Source organism: Centroberyx gerrardi, chromosome 16 (genome assembly GCF_048128805.1).
Source record: "Centroberyx gerrardi isolate f3 chromosome 16, fCenGer3.hap1.cur.20231027, whole genome shotgun sequence".
In the NCBI taxonomy this organism is placed as follows: domain Eukaryota; kingdom Metazoa; phylum Chordata; class Actinopteri; order Beryciformes; family Berycidae; genus Centroberyx; species Centroberyx gerrardi.
In genome coordinates this window covers 21023697-21044679 of record NC_136012.1, presented here as the reverse complement: position 1 = coordinate 21044679, position 20983 = coordinate 21023697, and the positions used below count along the sequence as shown (strand labels likewise).

Here is a 20983-nt window from a genome sequence, read left to right as displayed (position 1 = left end):
GCTTTCCTGCATCATGAATGGTGCTAAAAAATGGACGTTTTTTAAGAATTACATTTTTTGGGCTGGCAGTACGTCACTTGTGGCTTGGACAATAGGAAAAATATTCAATATAACCAATCATATTTGATTATTTTGTGCTGCAAACAGGTTTTTGATTATTGCTAACCTGTAAAAGATTGAATTTGGCCCCAAGTGTATCTTTATCTCAACATTATTTTGTCTCTTTTCTGCTGGTGTAACCAAATGGAATATGTTTTGTTTTTATAGTGTGCTTTAAGACTCCAACAAGACCAAAAATTCCGTTCAACCTCTCAACTGTGGATGAACTCCAGACTGCAATAAGCAGCTATCTCCACATGGGGGCAGCAGTGCCCATGAGAGACAAAGACAACAGGGGGACCAGGGAGAATGAGAGCCGCCCGGCTGCAGATCTGGCCCGTCCGTTGTTCCTGTTCCACTTGGAGCCGTTTCTTTCTCGGACGCGGGGCGGCTTCACGGGGCTGGAGGCGGGGGTACGCGGGGGCTTGTTTTGGGGCGGGGAGTACGGCCCGTAGCCCGGCCAATCATCACTGTACCTCTCACCTCGATCTCCACCCCCTGAACCACTGCCCTCCTCACCTGGGACAGGAAGAGAAGAGGAGAGAGAGAGAGAGAGAGAGATTTCAGATTGGGGAAGGAGTTCAGGCCATATCCATTCTTTTCATAACCTCATTTTGTGTTTTGAATGGAAATACGCAAGTTACATCCAAGTTTTTCTCTCTCATGCTAGTGATGTCTCTCTCTCGCTCTCTCTCTCTCTCTCTCTCTTGCTCTCTCTCTCTCTCTCTCTCTCTCTCTCTCAGATTCAGATGAGAAAGCTTCATTGGCATGAATCAAGTATTATTGAGTGTTGCCAAAGCATATTACAACAGTACAGGATCAAATAATGTACAATACAGATGAATATGTTACAATGAATGATAGGCAAATTCAGTAATTATAGGAACTGATTGCATATGATTATATACAATGCGATGGACAATACATAGATTCATATGCAATGCATCCTAGACAATTTAGTCACTACCATCCCTGAGATTATAACACAATGAAACATTATCTGGCAGCAAGTAACATTGTTTTCTCCTCACCAAGAACCACTGGGTGTTTGAATGGGAGGGAATATAAATTAGGAATTGCACTTTCACTCTCTCTCTCTCTCTCTCTCGCTCCCTCTCCCCCTCTCTCTCTCTCTCTCTCTCTGGTAAGTATGCTATCCAACAATCAGGACACATTTTGGCATTGGTAGCCATTTCCTTTCAAACATTAATGAGTCAAGAGTGACCAATTTCGCCTCTAGCTGTCTCAGGTCTAATGTGGTGTGTGTCTGCATGTGTGTGTGTGTATATGACTGAGTAAGATTTTTGCTGCCCCACTGCACAAAATGACCATTGATTAGGAGAAGATAAGCTGTATCGCTGTTGTTGCAAGTCCGACTGGTCGATAAAGGTCATAGACATAAAAAAAGTGTCTAAGAGAGAGAGAGAGAGAGAGGCGGGGAAGAAAACTCACTGTCCATGAAGTCGGTGTCCTGTCCGGTCTGAGCGTGTCTCAGTTTGTTGGTGGCCACCCTCAGCTCCATGATCAGCTGCCTGGTCCTCACGTCCGGCCGGGCGATGTCCACCTCCACCTCGGGGTTGTTGATCTGGCTCACCAGCCCGTCGCCCGTCACATCCGGGAGGTACCTGGGGGTGCACACACAGATGAATACAAAAAAGACATGGGTACACACACACACACATATTGTACATACATTTATTTTTCTATCATTCATTGTGGTAGTTTCACATCACTGCTTTTGGGTTTTATTGTATGTAAAGCACTTTGTAAACATAGTTTTTAGAAAAGTGCTATACAAATAAAGTTATTATTATTATTATATTATTATTATTATTATACATCTTTTTAAAGCGATGTTAGGCAGATTCACACATTGGCGGCTTTCAAATGGCTGCAAAAAAACAGCTTGAAAAATTTGAACTTCAATACCCAGAAATTGTCACTTGAGGTGGATAAAGAAGTGTCCCTACCCAACATCAGAATTTTATTCAGGCAAATAGGACGAATCTGTTGGGTCTCAGTTAGTGAGGATGGGACACTCTTCTCCATTGCAGCCCCACTTTGTGATTTAGGCCGATAAGGCGGGTGTATTTTTACATATAAATCTTACCTAGTGTAGGTGTAACAGCGAGCATAATAAAAAGACAATGAGACATTATGCAGACCTATTGTCTCTCCCTCCGTTTCTCACAACACACACACACACACACACACATACACGTATATATATCCATGCAGCTACATAATGCCACTAATTCAGCCCAGATGCTGTGTTGTGCTGTATCTGTTCGCATCAAGGCAAGCAGACACACGTAGAGAGCATGTGGATGGCTGGTGGTAAGGAAATTAAATAAACCCATTTCCATCTGTTGCGTCCTGTCACCTCTGCACCCCTCCCTCCCCTCCTCCCTCCTCCCCTCCCTCCCTCCCCTCCCATCTCGCCCACCTCCCCCGGGTCTGCCCGTTCCAGCAGCGGTCTTCGTTAGTGACGTCGGCAGCCATCTTCTCATCATTGCAGATGGTGTGTGGGAGGGACACCCAGAAGCCCCGCATGGGCCGCAGTCGCTCCTTCAGCTCGGTAACCTGAATGGAGGCGGAAGGAAACTGGTTATGAGTCACGGCTTGTTAAAAGTATCCGTGTTTGGTGTGGCTGGCTGCGGGAAGCATATGGATGGCGCCGTGCTGACGTCGGGCAAAGAGAAACACTGACATGACACTGCTCCAGTGTTGACTCTTGAGCCAGATGCTTTTTCTCCTTTATAAATAGATATGAACATCTATTTCCCTCTACCTCTCTGCTTCACTCGTTTTCATATTTTTCCTAGCACTTCCATCTTTCACGACCAATACTGTCGGGACACTGTGGTCCTGACCGTTGCACTCCTTATTATTGGTTTCTTTTATTGAGCTTTGAATTGAAGTTTATTCTACTGCTGCACTCAATATGAGTTGTGCTGAATAAGAGTGTCAGCTCAAAGAAATATATAAAGTTGTATTTATGAAGTGAATAAAAAAAATGAGAGGCATGATGATGCAACTATTGTCCAGTAAATCTCTCCTCCACCTCCTCTACCTTTGGTTTAATTTGGTTTGAAAGATCTGATGTACTTTTGGGCACAAAGAAGTAAATAGCTCAAAATATCATATCGGTAACCAGAGGATAACACATACAAGTATTAAAATCACTTATTACCTATGTGGCACTCTCATTATCACTTTGAAATACTCCTGTCTGTTCAGAAATCCCTCTCTCCCACTCTACCTCCTTATCTGTTTTCAACACCACAACCCTCTTCCATCCATCGTTTTGCCCTCTCTACAGTTTTCTGCTCAGTTGCTCTGTCTGAATTCGCTTCAGTACATACCAGTTCTTTGAGTATACTAACCACAATACACACTGTAGCAAATTTCCAACATTTCCAACAAGCTAAATGGCAACATACTACAATTGAAACATACTGAAGCCAAAAGGCCAGCGCACAGACAGCAAGGGCCACATTTTTGTTGGGTAGATTAAACCACTTTAAATTTAGTATACAAAACAGAGTATTGATCAGTAGCTACTATGCAGAATTTAGACTTCCCCCCTCTCTCCCTGCTCCTCTCACCAATCGGTCCAGGTTGGTGCCTGCAGCAGTGGTAGGTTTCTCCTCGGGGCTGTAGGTGCGGAACGGCCTCCTGTTGCCCCCCGGCTCTTTGGGTGAGCGTTTAGACCGTCCCGGAGCTGGCCTGGGGCTCCCGCAGCCTTGGAACACCTAGCGTAAACAACAACAAAACAACAACATCAGTGTAAACAACTATGTCACAAGAGCATCCTTAAAATCATCACAACCTTTATTACAGTAAAGATTCATTAACTACTATGTGATATGAGTGTTGTAATTTACTTTTTTGTTGCACCCACTTTCCCTCAACATTCCTCTTCTACTTCTCCTTCAGTTAGTGATTTCCTACATTTCCCAGAATGCCTTTCGACAACCCCCAGAGAACGGGCCTTAACTTGCTGCATTCAGCTGTGGCTTATACATGTAGGTGGAGAGAGCGATAGTGATAGCACAGCGACAGTAAGATCAAGAGAGTGAGAGTTTTCCCAGTCAAAAAAAAAAGCAAGAGTATCACACCCCTTGCTCAAAATACAACCTGTCTTGTGGCCGCATTGCATTCTGGTCTACTGAGGCTAATGCCAGTGGATAAATTGGTCTCTCTGCCTCTTCTGTAATGGATTTCCTCCTGTATGATTGTTGAACGTCAGTGCAAAATGGTGAGTTTGGAAAGAAGCCCTTGCTCTTAGATTCTGAGGGACTGACACCAAAACCAGATGTTTATGTTGATATTTTAGATCACTGAGAAATTTTCTGTCATCAAACTCCATTGTAGCTGTGCCGGAAATATATCAAAATATCAAAATATTGAAATATCAGGAATAAGAAAAATATACCACTAATTAACAAAATGGGCCCAGAAATGCAAGATACAATGCCAATAGAAGGTTGTTGTTTTTTTTAACAGTGTTAGTGTTTTTGGGTGGATTTTTCCTTTACAAGGTGGACCTGGCTTCTGTTCAAAGTCAACTGCTTTGACAAATCAAAGCTGAGAGGAGGCACTCAGTGGGGCTTCAAAATCTTAACCCTGCAAAAAAAAAAAAAAAAATGGCTACGTCTGAAAAATGCTGTAGTCGCTTAGAACTTGGAACTGAATGTGAACTGGAAACTGTTGAAAAGGTCATCCATCACCTCCACGATTACATTCTGTTAGTGACAGGCAGTGGACACACAAAGAGGCTCAGCTGCCTCTTCCTTAAAGCGCTGATATCACAAGCCAGGCGCTCATCCTTGTGCTGAGATGCATGTGTGTCTCTCTGGTGGCTTAGCTACTGGGAAGCCCGCCATGTTTTAATCATATTGTGAGCCTGTAAGACATGTCATTCTCTCTGTGCATAATTCCTGTCATTTTTCACTGCTTACTGTCTCATTAAGCAGATTAAAATTAAAACTAAAGAAATAAAACAATAATCGAAATTATAGCTATGACATGGACTTGGAAGAGTGATTTTTCAAGACATTAGATGATGATTTCTATGCATACCCCATGGTAAATCCAATGAATAATACAATACACTACATCATTTTTGTGGAAGAATAGCCCAGAAATAAAGAAATACACCAACCATTCTCTATAATCAACCCCCAGTAAAATGACACTATTTTATCTATGAGGTGAGGTGTGTTTATTTATGAGACTCCATTCTTTTCATGTATGTATTTATTCCCCCCCCTCTAATCCGCCTCTTTATCTGCTTCTCTCCCCTCCATCCCTCCACCCTTTCCCTTGCCTTAGTGGAGATGCTGACGCTGTTTTCCTGCATGTGCATGATGGCCTCCGACACTTTGACAGAGATGGAGTCAGCTGCAAGCTCCATGTTGAACGGCCCCTCCAACTTCTCTGAAACCTGGTACAAAGCATCTGATAGAGGAGAGAGAGAGAGAGAGAGAGAGAGGGAGAGAGAGAGAGAGAGAGAGAGAGAGAGAGAGAGAGAGAGAAAGAGATGGCAGGGTGGTAAAGTTGGCTGTTCTTCCTTTCTCAAGAAAAACAAACAAAAAAACCCCACAAAAAAACAAGTGAAGCCGCTCTTCCTGCTGGTGGCCTGGTCCAGACTCCCATAGCTAAACATCCAAGACAATACTTTCTCTGCAGTCTCTTATTGGCTCACTAGTCGGCTTTGATTGACAGCTGTTCATGGGGGGGTTCGGGTTACAGTAGTGTTACGTTAAGAGCCAATGGAATTGTGAGTTCAGGTGGCGGGCCAACATCACAGAAAGAGAGGAAGGGAGGGGGTGGAGCGCATTAGAAATGTACATTAGAAATGGGTACATCGGGGTACAATGGGTTTGGGTACATTAGACATGGAGGGAGTGATGAAAGGGAAGAGGAAGCATTGTACAGGAAGACAGAAAACGGAGGGAACATGAGGGGTTTGATGAAAGGGGGAAGGAAACATGGGAAGACAGATCAATTGTAAAGGAGGAGAGAGGCATGAATGTTTAATGAATGGGGAATTCATTAGGGGAAAGGGAAGTGAAACGAAATGGGAGACAGAGAGCAATAAAAGGATTCCAGATTTAGGTATGGTCAATTTGATAATGATAATAGTTCAGAATACAGGTAAATGTCATCCTGACCAGGAGATTTTGTTGAGGAGCTGACTAAAGTGAAACAGAACTTGAATCAGAAGTAAAATAATACTTTAATTAATGCATTAAGTAAAGTATCTTGGCCGTGATTGTGCGGCGACTCTTCACGCTTCAGCTGAAATATGTATTATAACTAATCATATCAAAATTGAAATATATATATCATCCATACTACTCCAAACCCACATCAACAATAATATATAACTACAGTACGTATCATTCATCCTCCCCAAAACCCGCCTCTTCCCCTCACTCACCAATGAAGTTGTTCCATTCGGTGTCCAGGTCGGCCTGATTGGCTAGGCAGCCCTTCATCACGTTGAGGCACAGGGAGTGGCAGGGGCGCAGCGAGGGCAAACCCCGACACAGCGGGCAGTACCACTGACGCATCAGGGCTCGCACACACTCTGAACCTGCAGTCAACTGGAAACACAGCAGGGGGAGTGAAGGGGTTATGGGGAAAATAACGAATAAGGGAGGAATACAACCGTTATTACCATTAAAGCTGCACTAGGCAACTTTGCATGTTGGCGGCTCCAAATGGCAGCGAGAGGTAACCGTTTGAAAAATTGTCACTTCATTACCCAGAAATCATGTAATGTGGCTTCAGTAAACTGCACACAGCACGCTCATTTTTACCGACCTGGCCGGTCTGAGATGCTTTATACAAAAGGAAACCAAAGAGACCAGAGAGGCAAAAGAGTCCAGCTTTCTCTGGACAGAGATACACCTTTCAGTGGGGAATCTGTGTAATGATAAATATGTATCTGATTCTCAATGTTTGTGTGCATGTGATGGAAATTTAAAATGGGAATATGGTCTCTCTATTGCAGCCACTAGACATAAAAACATAAAAATCTTGCCTGTAGCACTATTCAATCTAGTGTAGCTTTAATAGTGGTACAGACAACAGTAATGGGAACCACTGACCTTTGATGCTTTGTTAACAATATCCCGCCCAGTGGCCAAGGCCTGAGCCAGCGCTCTGGCTGCGATGAACGCCCTGGACACCTGAACGTGAAAACCAAGAGACAGCAATAAGATCACTAGACAATTAGCAATCAGCATACACAATTGTTATGCTGTATCAAAGCCAATGTATTTCTGATACTGTCCATTTCAACCATCATTTTATCACGAGACACACACTTGTACACGCAGTTTGCGAGGCACATCCCCAAACGGCTGCAGCTGCTCGGCGTGCTTGCTGACACACTCCAGGTAGTCCTCGCTGAACTGATACTGGGGGTTGACCAGAGAGAAGACCCGCTCCACCAGTCTGGACCAGAACTCTGATAGGACCTCTGACAGACTGACACTGCCCCCTGTGGACAGAAGAGGAACTGTCATACCGGATCTGTTGATAATAACACTTCAGCAGGGCAGAGGCTTGAACTTGGGCCTTTTGGCTGAAGGACGGTCTCCCTACTCACTATGTCACCCTGCTCCCCACGGTGCCAGTTTAAAGGAATAGTTCACCCCAAAATTAAAATGCAGCCATTATCTACGGACCCCAATTTCAGTCGAAACTCCATTAAAAAGCTAAAAAAAAAAAATCATAAAATACCCATCAAATTTCTCCCAACAGCTTGTGCAGCACAGAGTGTTGTGAGTGAGGAAAATATAGGAGATAACGGGATAAAAGAAATGATTTTTGGGCCTACAGTGCAATTGTTTGGCTACAAAACAGCTGCTCAAGCTGTTTCGGGGAAATTTAGCGGACATTTCATGCTTTTTTTCAAGCTGTAAAAATGGAGAAAAAAAAGATAGCCTGTTACCTGGAATAATTTGGGAGAAGGGAGAAGTAAACGGCTAACTTGGTGGTCCTACAAACTTCAATAGGATTTTGTCTGACATGGGGGAGAATAGCTAATGAATAAATTTGCATTTTTGGGTGAACTATTCCTTTAATTATGCTTGGGTGCTTGTTGGTCTCCCTACGTAAGACGACTGGTAGCCAGACTCTGAATATGCAACACTCCAATCTGTAGTCTACTGCATAGACTCAAATTAGCTATACATGCTGTTTGGCAGACAATGACGGGTTGACTAAGCAGCAACAGCCTGCGACTAGACTCGCCAACTAGCGGTTGTCGTGCCAAAACAGAGCAATGCGGAACAGAAATAGAAACAGTCTGGCATCCGTGGGATTCCAACTCTCCTTTTCTCTTTCTCCAATTCTCCATGGCTTTCTAATACTCAATACTCAAAAGACACATCACTGCCTCTTCACTGCTGTCCATAGCCAGTATAGAGTGACCATAATAGGAACGTGGCCCAATACAGATACACTAAACTCCTGATACAATTATGAATCTTCACAGCTATAATATTTTTTTACCTGCAAGTTGAAATGCCTTGCTTTCCCACTTTGGAAATTCAGTTCTTTACATTTGATTTAAACTGTAGTACCTGATGGATGGTTTACTGCATCATGACAATTCAGAAAGTCAAGGAAAAGATAAACTAAATTGCCTTTCAAATATTACCCTCTATCTGAATATATCGGATTATGATTTGAGCTCTTATTCCCAGTCACCTCTTCCTTTAACAGCAGCTCAGACAGATCCTTTCACTCAACTAACCAGAATAATATCTGCGAAACTCCACAAAAAGCTCCTGGAAGACGTGTGCGTTCTGGGTGAAGAGCCGCCCGTAGGTTTTGGTAAACATCTGGTTCATAGACTTCTCCGACAGGTCTATGAGCTCCCTGAAGAACTCTAGAGAGAGACGGGAAGCACAGAGATTAGATATGGATCTGTTGCCCACCTCCTATTCCTCTAATATCCAAAACAGGTTTCTACGTAGGCGCTCAGTCCCCCCCCCCCCAGATTGACATCTCACAGGGAGAGTTACATCAGATGCTGCATATTGGTAAATGAGAGTAACAGCATGTACTCTTATTTGATTTTGTTATTCAGAGTTTTTCAGAGACTCATATACACTCTCCCACTCCTTTAGTATCTTTAAATGATTCATCATGTACATTACATAAGGAAATGAGGAGGAAAAAAGATGCCAGTACACCACAAGTAGGAGGAGAAAGTGTACATTCAGACCTATGCTGTGAATGTTATAAACCTGCAACCACACACAAAGAATTTAATGAGAGTGTGGGCACAACTGTTAGGTTCCCTCAAAGCCAGACAATCCCTTACAGCTGTCTTAGGTGGGTTTTACAAGCTGACATTTTGTTTGAATTCAGCAGAAGTAATCCCCATGTTGGCGATATTGATAACACCATTGCTCTGCTCTTTCCTTTATTGTGGCTTGGGCATCTGATCAGTTGAGGCAAACTTTGGCGCAGGAAAGCTTCGCTCTGATTGTCAATCAGCTGTCGCTCATTGCCACTGGCTTAGTGGGTAATGGAGGGAGGGGAGAGGGGGGCTAAGTGCGTTCGTCTTCCTGTTTTCTTTCAAACCTATACCTTATGTTTAAGAGGGCGGACTTTGTGTCAATTACAATTCTTTCACATCCAATTTCAAATCAGCTAAAGCTCCCGTTAACAGTGCTTACTAACTGTGGTCTGCATCTCACCATCAAACTTGCGGTGTCTCTGGGTAAAGGTGGTCAACAGGAACTGGCTGGTGTCTTCGATGGCCTTGAGGTAGTCCCTCTCGCTCTGCAGGGCCAGCGTCTCCTCCATCTGACTGGAGCAGCAGGTGTAGTCCTGAGGACAGAGCCGCAGGTGCTCACCTGCACCAACCAAAACCAAACCGGATCAGACAACAGACAACGGAGCACAAACGGGAATACTGATTGAATACTCTAAGTCACACATTTTGAGAAACTGTTATTTGGAGAGATGAGCTTATTTAACCTTTATCGTGACACACTGGCTTGTAACGCAACATATAATCAAATGGCGGTGCTTTGACTGCACAATACAGTAGCTCAACAAAGACCGAGGCCTATGCTTAATAGCGGTGTCAAGTCTATTATCAGGCCAAAACAGACGTTTTCAGTGCGACAGTGGGCCCTATCCATTCTCTGGCTCATCAGCCTGTGCTATTACTGTAGAGAAATCTTATCAAAGATAAAGGAGTAATAGAAAATTGTAATTTCCCTGCATGAATTATGCAGATTCAATCTGTCTTTCTTTGTCAACTCAGGTTGGGTCTTTGATATGTCAGAGGTAATGATATGCAAACGACGACCAGGGAAAAAAACACACAGCACTCTAGATGTGTAAAATGTTTCTCAGCCTAGAATCCTTTGTTTCAGTATATTTTACATCTAACATGAATATTAACTGTTGTGAATACGTTGTCAAAAGTCTAAATCCCAACTCCACCCTCGCAGATTTTCTCTCTACCTCTTTTGTTCTCTCTGTGTGTCTCGCTATTAGCCCTCTCTCATCCCTCTATTTCCATTTCTAAACTGCCTCTCCTCATCCCTCGCTCGCCCGGCCATCTGCTCCCCTGGCCCACGGGACAGTGAGCCAAGACTCAGGCTCTGATAACCCAACACACACACACACACACACATATATATATATATACAATCAATCAATATTGCAGTTCTGACTCATATGCAGAGCTGAATTGCCACAAAATAAATCTTCACACACTAGAACTCTATCTGGTCTGCAGTTTCACAAACATAGAAATTACTCATAAATTCGACTTAAAACAGCGAAAGCTCCAGGTCTGTCTGTGGGTAACTCTCTCTCTCTCTCTATCACTCTCTCTCTCTCACACACACACACACACGCACACACACACACACACCACTGCCATTCTCTCACTGACTTACATACAGAGCTAAACCTCCCTAGAAGTAAATCTTCAGACACTCAAGTACTGCATAGCCCTCACTTTCTCAAACACACACATTTTCATAAATTCCACTTAAAACCTTGAAAGCCTCTCTCTCTCTCTATCTCTCTCTCTCTCACACACACACACACACACACACACACATACACACACACACACACACACACACACTCAGATTCTTTATTTCTCATTTCTCTCTCATTTTCCAATCCCGTTTCTCTCTTGAAATCCGTCACCAAAACTCCAGATGAGTTAATATCCTAGATCCAACTCTGGCTAATCCTCATGTTATCTTTTTAGTCACCAGATTAGATTATCACCAGTCAGCAGAGCCGATGGGTAGGACTCAACAGTAGCCCACTAGGCAAACACTAATTAGGGGCGAGGTTCTTTGTTGCACCGGTGTTGGCAATTTGCTCATCCCCTTATCATCCTATTTAAACAGCACAGAGAGACAGAGGGAGGGGGGCGCAATTTGTTTTAAGCTTTCCTGCATTGTTTCTCCTTGTGAAAATTCACTATGATATTCCTATAGTGTGTCTATGATGCTCACTACTGAGTCTATAGTGACCTTATTGTACTTTATGGTATTTTTATCTCCAATTTTCTCACTATAATATTCCTATAATGACTTGTAGTGTGTCTGTGGTGCTCAATAGTGACTTTATAGTGATTTTATGGTGCTTAATGCTATTTTTATCTCCTGTAATATTGATATAATATTCCTATACTGACTTATCTGTATAGTATCATTCTAAAAAAATATATTATAGGATTACTACAGTTGTTTTTCTTTAGGGATGAGGATGGGACTGTTTCTAGCACTCCCCAAAACTGTTTAATAATTTTAATTTTACACAATCCCAGCCACAGGCTACAGTCACATGGAGAGTCTTACCGGAGATTTGAGTCAGCGGAGCGGTGCTGGTGCTGTAGCCTTTCTCTGCGTACACCTGCCGGGTGTCGGAGCAGCTCCTCCCCGCAGCCACGGGGCTCCGGGTCCCTGACAGGGCAGACAGCGTGCAGAGCAGCAGCAGCAGCGGGCACCGGGGGAGACACAGCCGGGTCTCCATCTTCACTGCAGGGCTCCCAAAAACCAGCAGGGGGATTTAGCAAAACAGACTGTGGGTACAGTGTGAATGAATGAGCAACCGGTTAGATGCACGCAAAAGTAACAGAATAACAGTAATCCCGAATCGTCTATGGCAACGAATCGCTTAAAAGAATCATAGTCTTATTTTTTTTTCTTTCCCCACAACAAGTCCGTGAGATTCAGATGCATCCAGACTGGGGTTTGGATCAGACATATGTTTTCATCGACCGTGTCAGTTTAGATTGTCCTTCCTTGGAGAGATGTTGTGCGTAGATGTAAGAGAGTGTGAATGAATGGGGCACTCCCGTCCCCCTGCTCTCAGCATCTGACAGCCTCCACTGCGTCAAGCCAGCAGGAGTTGGCCAGAAGAACACCGGAAATTGGGCGATGTCGCCTTCAAAATAAAAGCGTAACATCTGTCACAAAAACAAAACATTTAATAGCAGGGTGTCAGTGTTTTTTTTTGTTTTTTAAATCAGGGTGTCAGCGTTTTATTTTATTTTTTTCAAGATTTTTATGAGCATTTTCGCTTTGAGCGAGAGAGAGAGAGAGAGAGAGAGAGAGAGAGAGAGAGAGAGAGAGAGAGAGAGAGAGAGAGAGAGAGAGAGAGAGAGAGAGACAAAGGCCGGATTCAAACACAAGATGTTCAGTTTACATGGTATGTGCCTTAGACCGCATAATGCAGAATGCAAAAAAAAAATCATACCTAGGAAGCACTCAGGACTAAATATTCCATCTAGGGTTTAATGGGTTTAGACCGGATTTAGATCAGTGGAATTACTCACAAATGTTGCAACCTGTTTGGCGATAAGTATTTTATTTTGAAAGTCCTGACCGGAACTTATATATTTTTTACTCTGGCTGGCTTGACACCGGTCACAGCCTATCAACCACAGAACAATGGACCGTGCAGCATGAGGAAGGACCAACAGGGAGAGAAGGGTGAGGTGCCTGCGGCGGCGGGGGCGGCGGCGTGGGGGGGTGCAGGCCAAACCAGGCCAAACACCTCAGGGTCCTAAAATCAAACACACAGTGGAGTCCAGACAGCCAGACAAATTTTAGAAAGACACAACACAAATATCACAGAAAAACTATAAACTGTATTAATATCCTATAGTATAAAAATGTAGTGACACAAAATGACATTAAAATATAGTGTATGATAAGGCCATTGTAAAATCATTATTTAGTACCACATGCACACTATAAGTAACTACAGGAATATTATAGTTATTTTTATTAGTGTGTCTTTTACAAATGGGCAATATTTTCAGAAATCCTGATGTCATGGTTTGGAGAGACTGTTTGACTGTTATGCTGTAAAACACAGCCTACTAGATTTAACCTATCAAACATCCCTAAGGAGCTCTTTGCCCAATATCAGCATTAAAGATCAGTGGTTTTCAATCATGTGCCACTGAGGGCCAACCACAAGGGCCAACAGTATGCAGGTTTTAATTTCAATCAAACACTACACCAGTTTAGTGAAATTAACTGGTGTAGTATTTGGTTTAAATACAAATCTGCTTACTCTTGGCCCTTGATGACATATGAATGAAAAACACTGATACAGATCTTAGGAAGCTATGAGTGAATACAAAATGAGATGATTTGAATGCCCTTTATAGATAACAGCCATAGACCATAAAAAAAAAAAAAAAAACACAACAGTACTCCTACATATAACTGAGCATAGATACAGAGATTTTGACTTTCTGAAAGGACCAATCACCATCAACTAACCTTCAAGAAGGACCAATCATCATCTAGTCTGATGTGGCGCTGGCCAATCGGCTTCCAGAATTATTTTGCGTCTCTTTTCGCGCCCTTTTATTATCACACAGGCTCTGCAAAGAGAGAGAAAAGACATCAAGCATCGAAAAAACAACTGAACAATAATCATATCGACAAGTGGTAATGTTATGTAATTAGTAATCTCAACTGTTACATTGCTAATGATATGGTTGGGTTTAGGCTTTTGGCTGAAGTAGTTTGCTAGCTGCTTTTTTTGGCGCTAACGCTATAACATTAATTATAGCGATGGTCAGCTAAAGTGTCTTAGCTGACATTAACGTTACCCGTTAGCTAACTTAACTCTACTAAAACAATGAGGTCCATTATCAGAGACGATTTTGCAAGCTCTGACAAGATTTCATCCTCTCAAATAATGATTAAAAGGGCAGAAGTAGTTCAAGATTATAACGTTATATCTCTCATAACCTATGTCTGTTTTTCTTGTGATGGACGATTAACTTAGCTACCAAGCAAATTAATTTGTACGTTACTCATAACGTTAAATATGTTCGTGTCGTTGGAAAAATTGGCATATGCATTGGTATACTTGTTTACCTTAACTTACACATCATGGACTGGCTGTAGGGAGGCGTCCTCCAAATTTCGTAGGGAAAGGGAAAACAACAGGCTAGACGGGGCGTGTCCGATAATGGACGCATGTATGCTGATCAGCAGCTAAGTAATCTGTTTGCTAGCTTACTGAAGTTTCGCTGTAGTCAAGTTACGACAGTGCTAATGTTTGTCTTGTCATTCTGCCCTCTCTCCCACACAGTTATCTATCCACTGAAAAAAAATTTGCTTGCAAAGACGAGCTAAAGGCATATTCAAAAATCAGCGAACATTACTGCAGCCCCTTTCACTACCATGGCATTAGAAGAAGAGTCGGATTTCAGGTAAAGTTCAATTAGCCAGGCCTAATATTTTTACTTGGCTGTCTAGAGTAGCTATCTGTTAGCTAACTCTTGGGACTCACATCACAAAAGGAGCTTAAAAACTGTAATTTATAGTTAAATATATTAAGTTAGTCGTGGTAGTGATGATTTACTGATATATTCTGTTAAGATGTATCCTTAATTGGATATTTCTCCCTGTGCTAGTTTTGAGGAGATGGATGACATCTCGGATTCTGGCAGTGACTTTGAGACCCAGATGAAATCCATGAAGCGGACAAAACAGGCAGTGTCTGTGCCCGGACCTCGGGTAAATTAGCTAAATCTCCCACAAAATAATTAAATCTCATTTAGATGCAAGTTATTCTCCAGGGAGTAGATCAGGGCCCATCTGTAGGTATGTGATTTTTCTTTTCATGTCAAGATGTCATTTATTTTAGATAAACAATTACCATACATTTTATTGGGAGATTATATATAAAAGGCTTCTGAAAGTAGTTCTGGTGTGGAATCAGTTTATCCCTTTGAGCTCACTGCAGGTAAGGTGATTGCCAGGATTTAGTCACAGATCTTAGATCAGCTCTATTTTTTCCCTGAGACATTTGACACATGGATCCAAGTGTATCTCTATTAAAGCCTAAATAACTGCTTTGTTTGCAAACATTGTACCTCATATTTCTGCTATGATAAATGCCTACTATGTCTAGTAATCATTTCCAGAATTAAGAAAATGATCCCTGTTTTAAGATTGATCACTATGTATTTTTAAATTTACACAATTGATTATGGAAACGTTTCATGGGGTCCGATGAACCGTTTCAGCCCTCATGTTATCTTTCAGTTCATGTGAAAGATCAAAAAGGCTTAAATTGAAATCACAATACTTTCACCCGACAGCGGTGAAATGTAGAGCTAAACCTCAACAGCATGGTAGATGTTTGATTCAAGCCAACACCTTATCTCTGCCACTTGCTACCACTAATTCAGATGGTTACATCAATTCACCCAGAATCCCCTGCTGAGCTGCCCTTTCATTTCTCTTTCGTCCCAAGCCACCCAAGAGACCGAGGCGTAAAACTGCAGCAAGGCAGACATCCAGCCCCAGTGTCAGCCCCATCCCCACTCCTCCAGGCCCCTCCCCGCAGCAGCCCCTCGGGACGTCCAGGCAGGCCTCTCCTAGGCCTGTGAGGAGAGTGAATGAGGGGAACCAGGGTATCAGTGCAGGGGATATCTATGATGCCATCCGCTCTGGAAAGAGTGCCATGGTGGTGAGCAAACCGTTCAGTGGAAGAGGAGTGAGGGACTTTGTAAGGGGAGGGGGAAGGGGGTTTAGAGATAAACACATGAAGGGAGGGAGGGAGAGAGGGATGAGTAATGAGAGGAGAAACAAGGCCCTAAGAGCCGACAATGAGAGCGATTATCATGCGCTGTCAGTAGCTGACTGATGTGACCCTGCGGAGTTGCCTTTGATGCGTGGAGAGGAAGGAGTGCTTCCATTGGGTCCTGTAGTCAATGATTGACAGCACGCGTCCATCCCAGCCATTGTTGGGCTCTGAAGCACTGCTTCCCCAATCTCTTATGGGTAAAAACTAAAAAGAAGGACTAAGGCACAATAGAGGACAATAAGTGTGTTGAGCAGTAGAAAAGAGTCTGTCACTACAGTATACAGTTACAATGCAGATGGTGATTCTGGTTGAAGCCCCACTTCAGTCCACCCCACCTGCTCTGAGAGGGCCATAAAGCACATTGGGCAAATCTGGCAACTACGGTTCAAGACATTTTACTCAATGCTTTGCTAATTTTTGCTCTGTTCTAGGCTTAATTTTACTCCGTACTTCTATTGTATTTCCAATTTATTTGGCTTTAGAAAGATTGCTGTGTCATTATCAACATAACAGATGGCCCAAAGATATTCAAAAGTGGAGTATCTCTGTATGTGTAATTGTGCCACGGCTGACTGAAATGATTATGCAAAGGAGTCGGTGATTGAGACTTGAATTCAGAGGGGGCAGAGAAAATAAACCAGAAGCATAAAGGGGAAAGATGGGACATACAGACCCATATATGTTGTAGGAAGATAATAAAAGGCTGCAGGTTAAAGGGGCCACAGGCTGGGACGGGGCAAACTGTAACCACCCATTAATGAGAGCACCTCTGACCCGAGTGCAGTCTTCTCATTGGCTGCTATCTCGCTGTCAATCTTCAGACGGTGGTGGATGAGTGGCTGGACAGCTACAAGCAAAGCCGTGAGGAGGGGCTGCTGGTGCTCGTCAACTTCATTGTTCAGTGCTGCGGATGCAAAGGTCAGAGTTCAAGAGGGAGGCCAGGATATGGGGAGGGGGGGTAGGGGTCAAAGTTCAACAGATTATCTTTCTAATTTCAGCATAGGCATTGATCAGCACTCCACTATTGATCTCCCAGCATGCTAACAATTCAGTGCCTTGTGCCAGGCAGGCGCTGTCTTAATCCTCTGTCTATTGATAAGGCGATATTGTAACGTTCTGTGAGTTGGATGTGCTATCTAAACATCGTGGAAGTATCAAAACGCACGCCAACTAAATCCACACAATCCATATTAGAAAACCGAGCCTCTAAACGAGCTGTTTGGACTTCCGTAACTTTGTGGCGTCATAAAGGTTCGCTCATTATCATTTTTGTAAGAAATAATAGGCTAACAAAGTGTTTTTTTGGTTGCCATTGTCTACTTACCAGAGAGTTTTCCCTACCTGTAGCTGCCGGGCTGTGGTGTCTCACGTTTCACTCTTGAAACGGTTAGCAAATCAGAACAGAGGGTCGTTAATATTAATGAGCCTTAAAGACACAGCAACAGAAACAGCCTGTTCTTGGTAAGGCTCAGAGAGATGCTGGAAAATGAAATGTGTAAAAATGGATTGAGAGTGTTTTTGGTACATGACACCACAAAAAAACAGCTTTTAATGGACCTCAACACATAAAATAAAACACTGGAAAGTGTAGAATATGGGACCTTTAAGGAACGTTCTACTGATGTTGGGTCAAGAAGCGGAGAGGGAAAACAGACAGATGTTTACACCTGTATTAATTATTCAGGTGTTGATTTCTCCTTTAACTCAACTGTGGAACATTAAATTAAGATGAGTATAGGTTAATAGGCCTGTGATGTTCACTGTATATATTTTCTTTGTGCAGGAGTGGTGAGCAGAGAGATGTTTGACACCATGCAGAATGCTGAGATCATCAGCACGCTAACCAAAGAGTTCAACGAGGTGAGAAAGGAAAAGCATCAGTTCAGGTGTTCTTGCAAGTTTGTGAGTTTGAATCTAGTTCCCAAATACCCCATTGGGATTTTTTGAAAAAGGTTTGAAATTGAAGTCAGATATTTTGATATTCTGATGACCTCCGTATTCAAATAGATAGAGAGTGTTTTTGAAACCAAGTCTTGACAGAGTTGGGGGATGTAGCATTATTGGCCAGACCCAACACACACTAATGAAAATCTGATGCTGGTAAAAGGGCAAATTAGTGAGTTAATCACCACGTTTCGGAGCTCACTACGGGTTTGATGCTGTTGTTACAATACTTCTGATTGGCAGGGATAACCACAGGCTCTTGACTCGCATACCCATACCCAAGTAGAAGACGTTTCCTCACAGTTTCCTCACATTCCTTTGTTTTTTCCCCTCCCCAGGACTCGGTGAACTACCCTCTGTCCACACCGGGCCTCCAGTGGAAGCGCTTCAAGGCCAGTCTGTGTGAGTTTGCTCAGGTTCTGGTGCGCTCCTCTCAGAACAGCCTGCTCTATGACGAGTACCTCTTCTCCTCCCTGCTGGCCCTGCTCACCGGCCTGTCTGACTCCCAGGTCAGAGCCTTCAGACACACCAGCACCCTGCTCGGTGAGCACAGTGGCACAACGCACCCAACATATGCACACATATACACACACACACATAGACACACGTCCAGCTATAAGCACATGGACACACACAGAATCTGTATTGTAAAGTTGGAGCCTAAAGTTGGAGGAAAATGAAAAGAAAGTTTCCTGTCATGTTGTGAATGTCGGAGTGTGTTTGACTACACACTCACACGCTCAATCACACCACATGACAGATGTTCTAGTTATCAAATCACACGTTCAAAGACGGGCTCCATAATTAATCCAAAAAGCAATGTTGACTTCTGAAATTTCCATAGTTGCAAGAAGTTGCAATCTTTTTTTTTATCTTGGAAGAAAAGGTGTTGCAGACAACTTCCTCAAACAAGGTATCTTTGGCCTACAAATGAAGCTGCACATCAGAGAAAATCCATCATTATAGTCAAACAGAACAAATCCTAAGCATTAGCCTCCCAATCCCCCCATAATTACATTGAAAAAGTAATCAAAAGCTGTTACATATTTAATTCATATCACAGGTTATGAATGAGAAGCAGGGCGGTGTACTGAGCAGGGAGACTGTCTGCTGAAGTGTCCTTGAGCAAGACACTGAATCCCTACCAGCTTCAGTGATATAGGTATTTTTGTCAATATTGTGCAGTCTTAAGTGTGTATCTTGTCCATCTGTGTTTTCTTCTATTAGCCATGAAGCTGATGACTGGGCTGGTGGAGGTAGCTGTGACAGTGTCTGCTCAGCTGCAGACCAGCCAGCGGCGCTACAACATGGAGAACAGCAAGAGGGCGCAGGACAGAGCGTCTGACAGACTGGAGGTGCTGCAGGCCACCATCAGCGAGGTGACACACACACACACACACACACACACACACACACACAGTCACTTTCACATTAACATGCAGGTCAGGAAATTAAAGCTACGAGTCCACATTGAGTCCACATTACAAGGAACCTCTCTTACAGGTGCTGGCTTCTTTTACTTGTTGTTTTCATGGGAAAGGATGCGAAGGACCGCTGTGGCTACTCAGTGTGTTTGTGGAAAACACTGATGATGGATCTTATTACTTATTGTTTGACAAATGATAGGCTATTATGTTTTATATTGAAGTCAGCAAAATTTTTGGAGGGGAACTCTTAAGACTCTTCCCCTCCAAAAATTATGCTGAGTGCTTTCTTTTGTACCACATCGAAATAAGAAAGGTGCAATGGAGAAGTAAAATCATTAGGTTTGCTGAAGATGACTGCAGGCAGGTAGGCGCTCTGCCTGCCTGAATAACCTGCAAACTAAATGGTATAGGCTTGGTTATTTTGGGTGGGAAATGATTAGTAGATCAGTTAGGTGATGCAGGCTCCTTCACTAGCCTGTATGTTTTTGACCATCTCAAATTATGACATTATATCACTGCTCCCTTTTTTTTTTCTTGATCTCATATAGTCTACTGCCTCTCTGAAATCCAAATAATGGAAATATGTCGTATGGATGGAAATCTTTAATCCCCGGCTACTATAGAGGTTGGAAATTCAAAGTTTGAATGAAGTTGGTATGATGAGTATTTTTTTGGTGTGATGAGTCTTTGTGGTAGTCCAACCCTGCTTTGATGTGACGAAATTTTGTTTGCCCAGGCTGAAAATATGAAAGTCCCAGGCGTCAGGGCTACTGATTTGTTCACCCCTGCAGTGAGTTCTAACACTTGTGTGTGTTGTATGCATTGTCTGTATGCATTGTAGCTTCAGGAGAACAGGGAGGAATTGTCCTCCTTAATGAACGGCACTTTCCGGGGCGTGTTCGTGCACCGTTACCGGGACCGGCTGCCTGAGATCCGGGCGGTGTGTATTGAGGAGATGGGTGTGTGGCTGAGAGAAGACCCCGAGGACTTCCTCAACGACGGATGCCTCAAGTACCTGGGGTGGACCCTGTATGATAAGGTGGAACACACACACACACACACACACACACTAGACAGGAAATACATTTTCATCAAGCAGCAGCTGCAAGGACTAAAGCATTCCAACTACAGCAGCCACTTCCACTATTTTACAACACAAATATGATTTTCTGTCAAAATTTAACAGCATTTGGCCGGTGGATAGTGTTGATTTCCCAACCTGCTTATACATTCACACACATGCAAACATACCGAAGCAACTAGCATTTTATAATCCTGCTTGCTTGGCCTTCACAAACTCACATTACACACAACCACAGATACGTAGAGCTTGGGCTCACAGACGCATGCATGATCACACACACAAAGAAGCATCTCCACTG

General features: G+C 43.1%; 2 protein-coding genes across 2 annotated transcripts in view; one reads left to right on the top strand and one right to left on the bottom strand.

Moving 5' to 3' along the window:
* Nucleotides 1-346: 346 nt before the first annotated feature.
* On the bottom strand, nt 347-12141 carry gpc2 (glypican 2). Its single transcript, XM_071900335.2, has 11 exons — nt 11967-12141; nt 9828-9986; nt 8876-9010; nt 7440-7615; nt 7221-7301; nt 6548-6713; nt 5432-5562; nt 3708-3854; nt 2546-2682; nt 1552-1724; nt 347-618 (listed from the first exon to the last, which is right to left on the bottom strand). Exons 1-11 carry the CDS (start codon nt 12139-12141, stop codon nt 347-349), a joined length of 1752 nt encoding a protein of 583 aa, XP_071756436.1.
* A 2678-nt stretch (nt 12142-14819) lies between these two features.
* The window catches only part of stag3 (STAG3 cohesin complex component), a 29458-nt gene continuing 23294 nt past the window's right edge, over nt 14820-20983 (top strand). The window contains exons 1-8 of the mRNA XM_071900328.2: nt 14820-14848; nt 15029-15155; nt 15898-16113; nt 17052-17148; nt 18014-18090; nt 18513-18717; nt 19402-19553; nt 20443-20640. Of these exons, the coding sequence (XP_071756429.2) occupies nt 14820-14848; nt 15029-15155; nt 15898-16113; nt 17052-17148; nt 18014-18090; nt 18513-18717; nt 19402-19553; nt 20443-20640 (1101 nt within the window). The remainder of the gene's footprint in view (nt 14849-15028; nt 15156-15897; nt 16114-17051; nt 17149-18013; nt 18091-18512; nt 18718-19401; nt 19554-20442; nt 20641-20983) is intronic.

Bases quoted from the DNA above. Each gene is read 5' to 3' on its own strand.
- gpc2 (XM_071900335.2), bottom strand. From the start codon at position 12,141: ATGGAGACCCGGCTGTGTCTCCCCCGGTGCCCGCTGCTGCTGCTGCTC. The intron at 9,011-9,827 runs GTGAGATGCAGA...GTCTCTCTCTAG, and splicing joins GAGACACCGCAAGTTTGATG to AGTTCTTCAGGGAGCTCATA. The intron at 619-1,551 runs GTGAGTTTTCTT...TTCCTGTCCCAG, and splicing joins GGACACCGACTTCATGGACA to GTGAGGAGGGCAGTGGTTCA.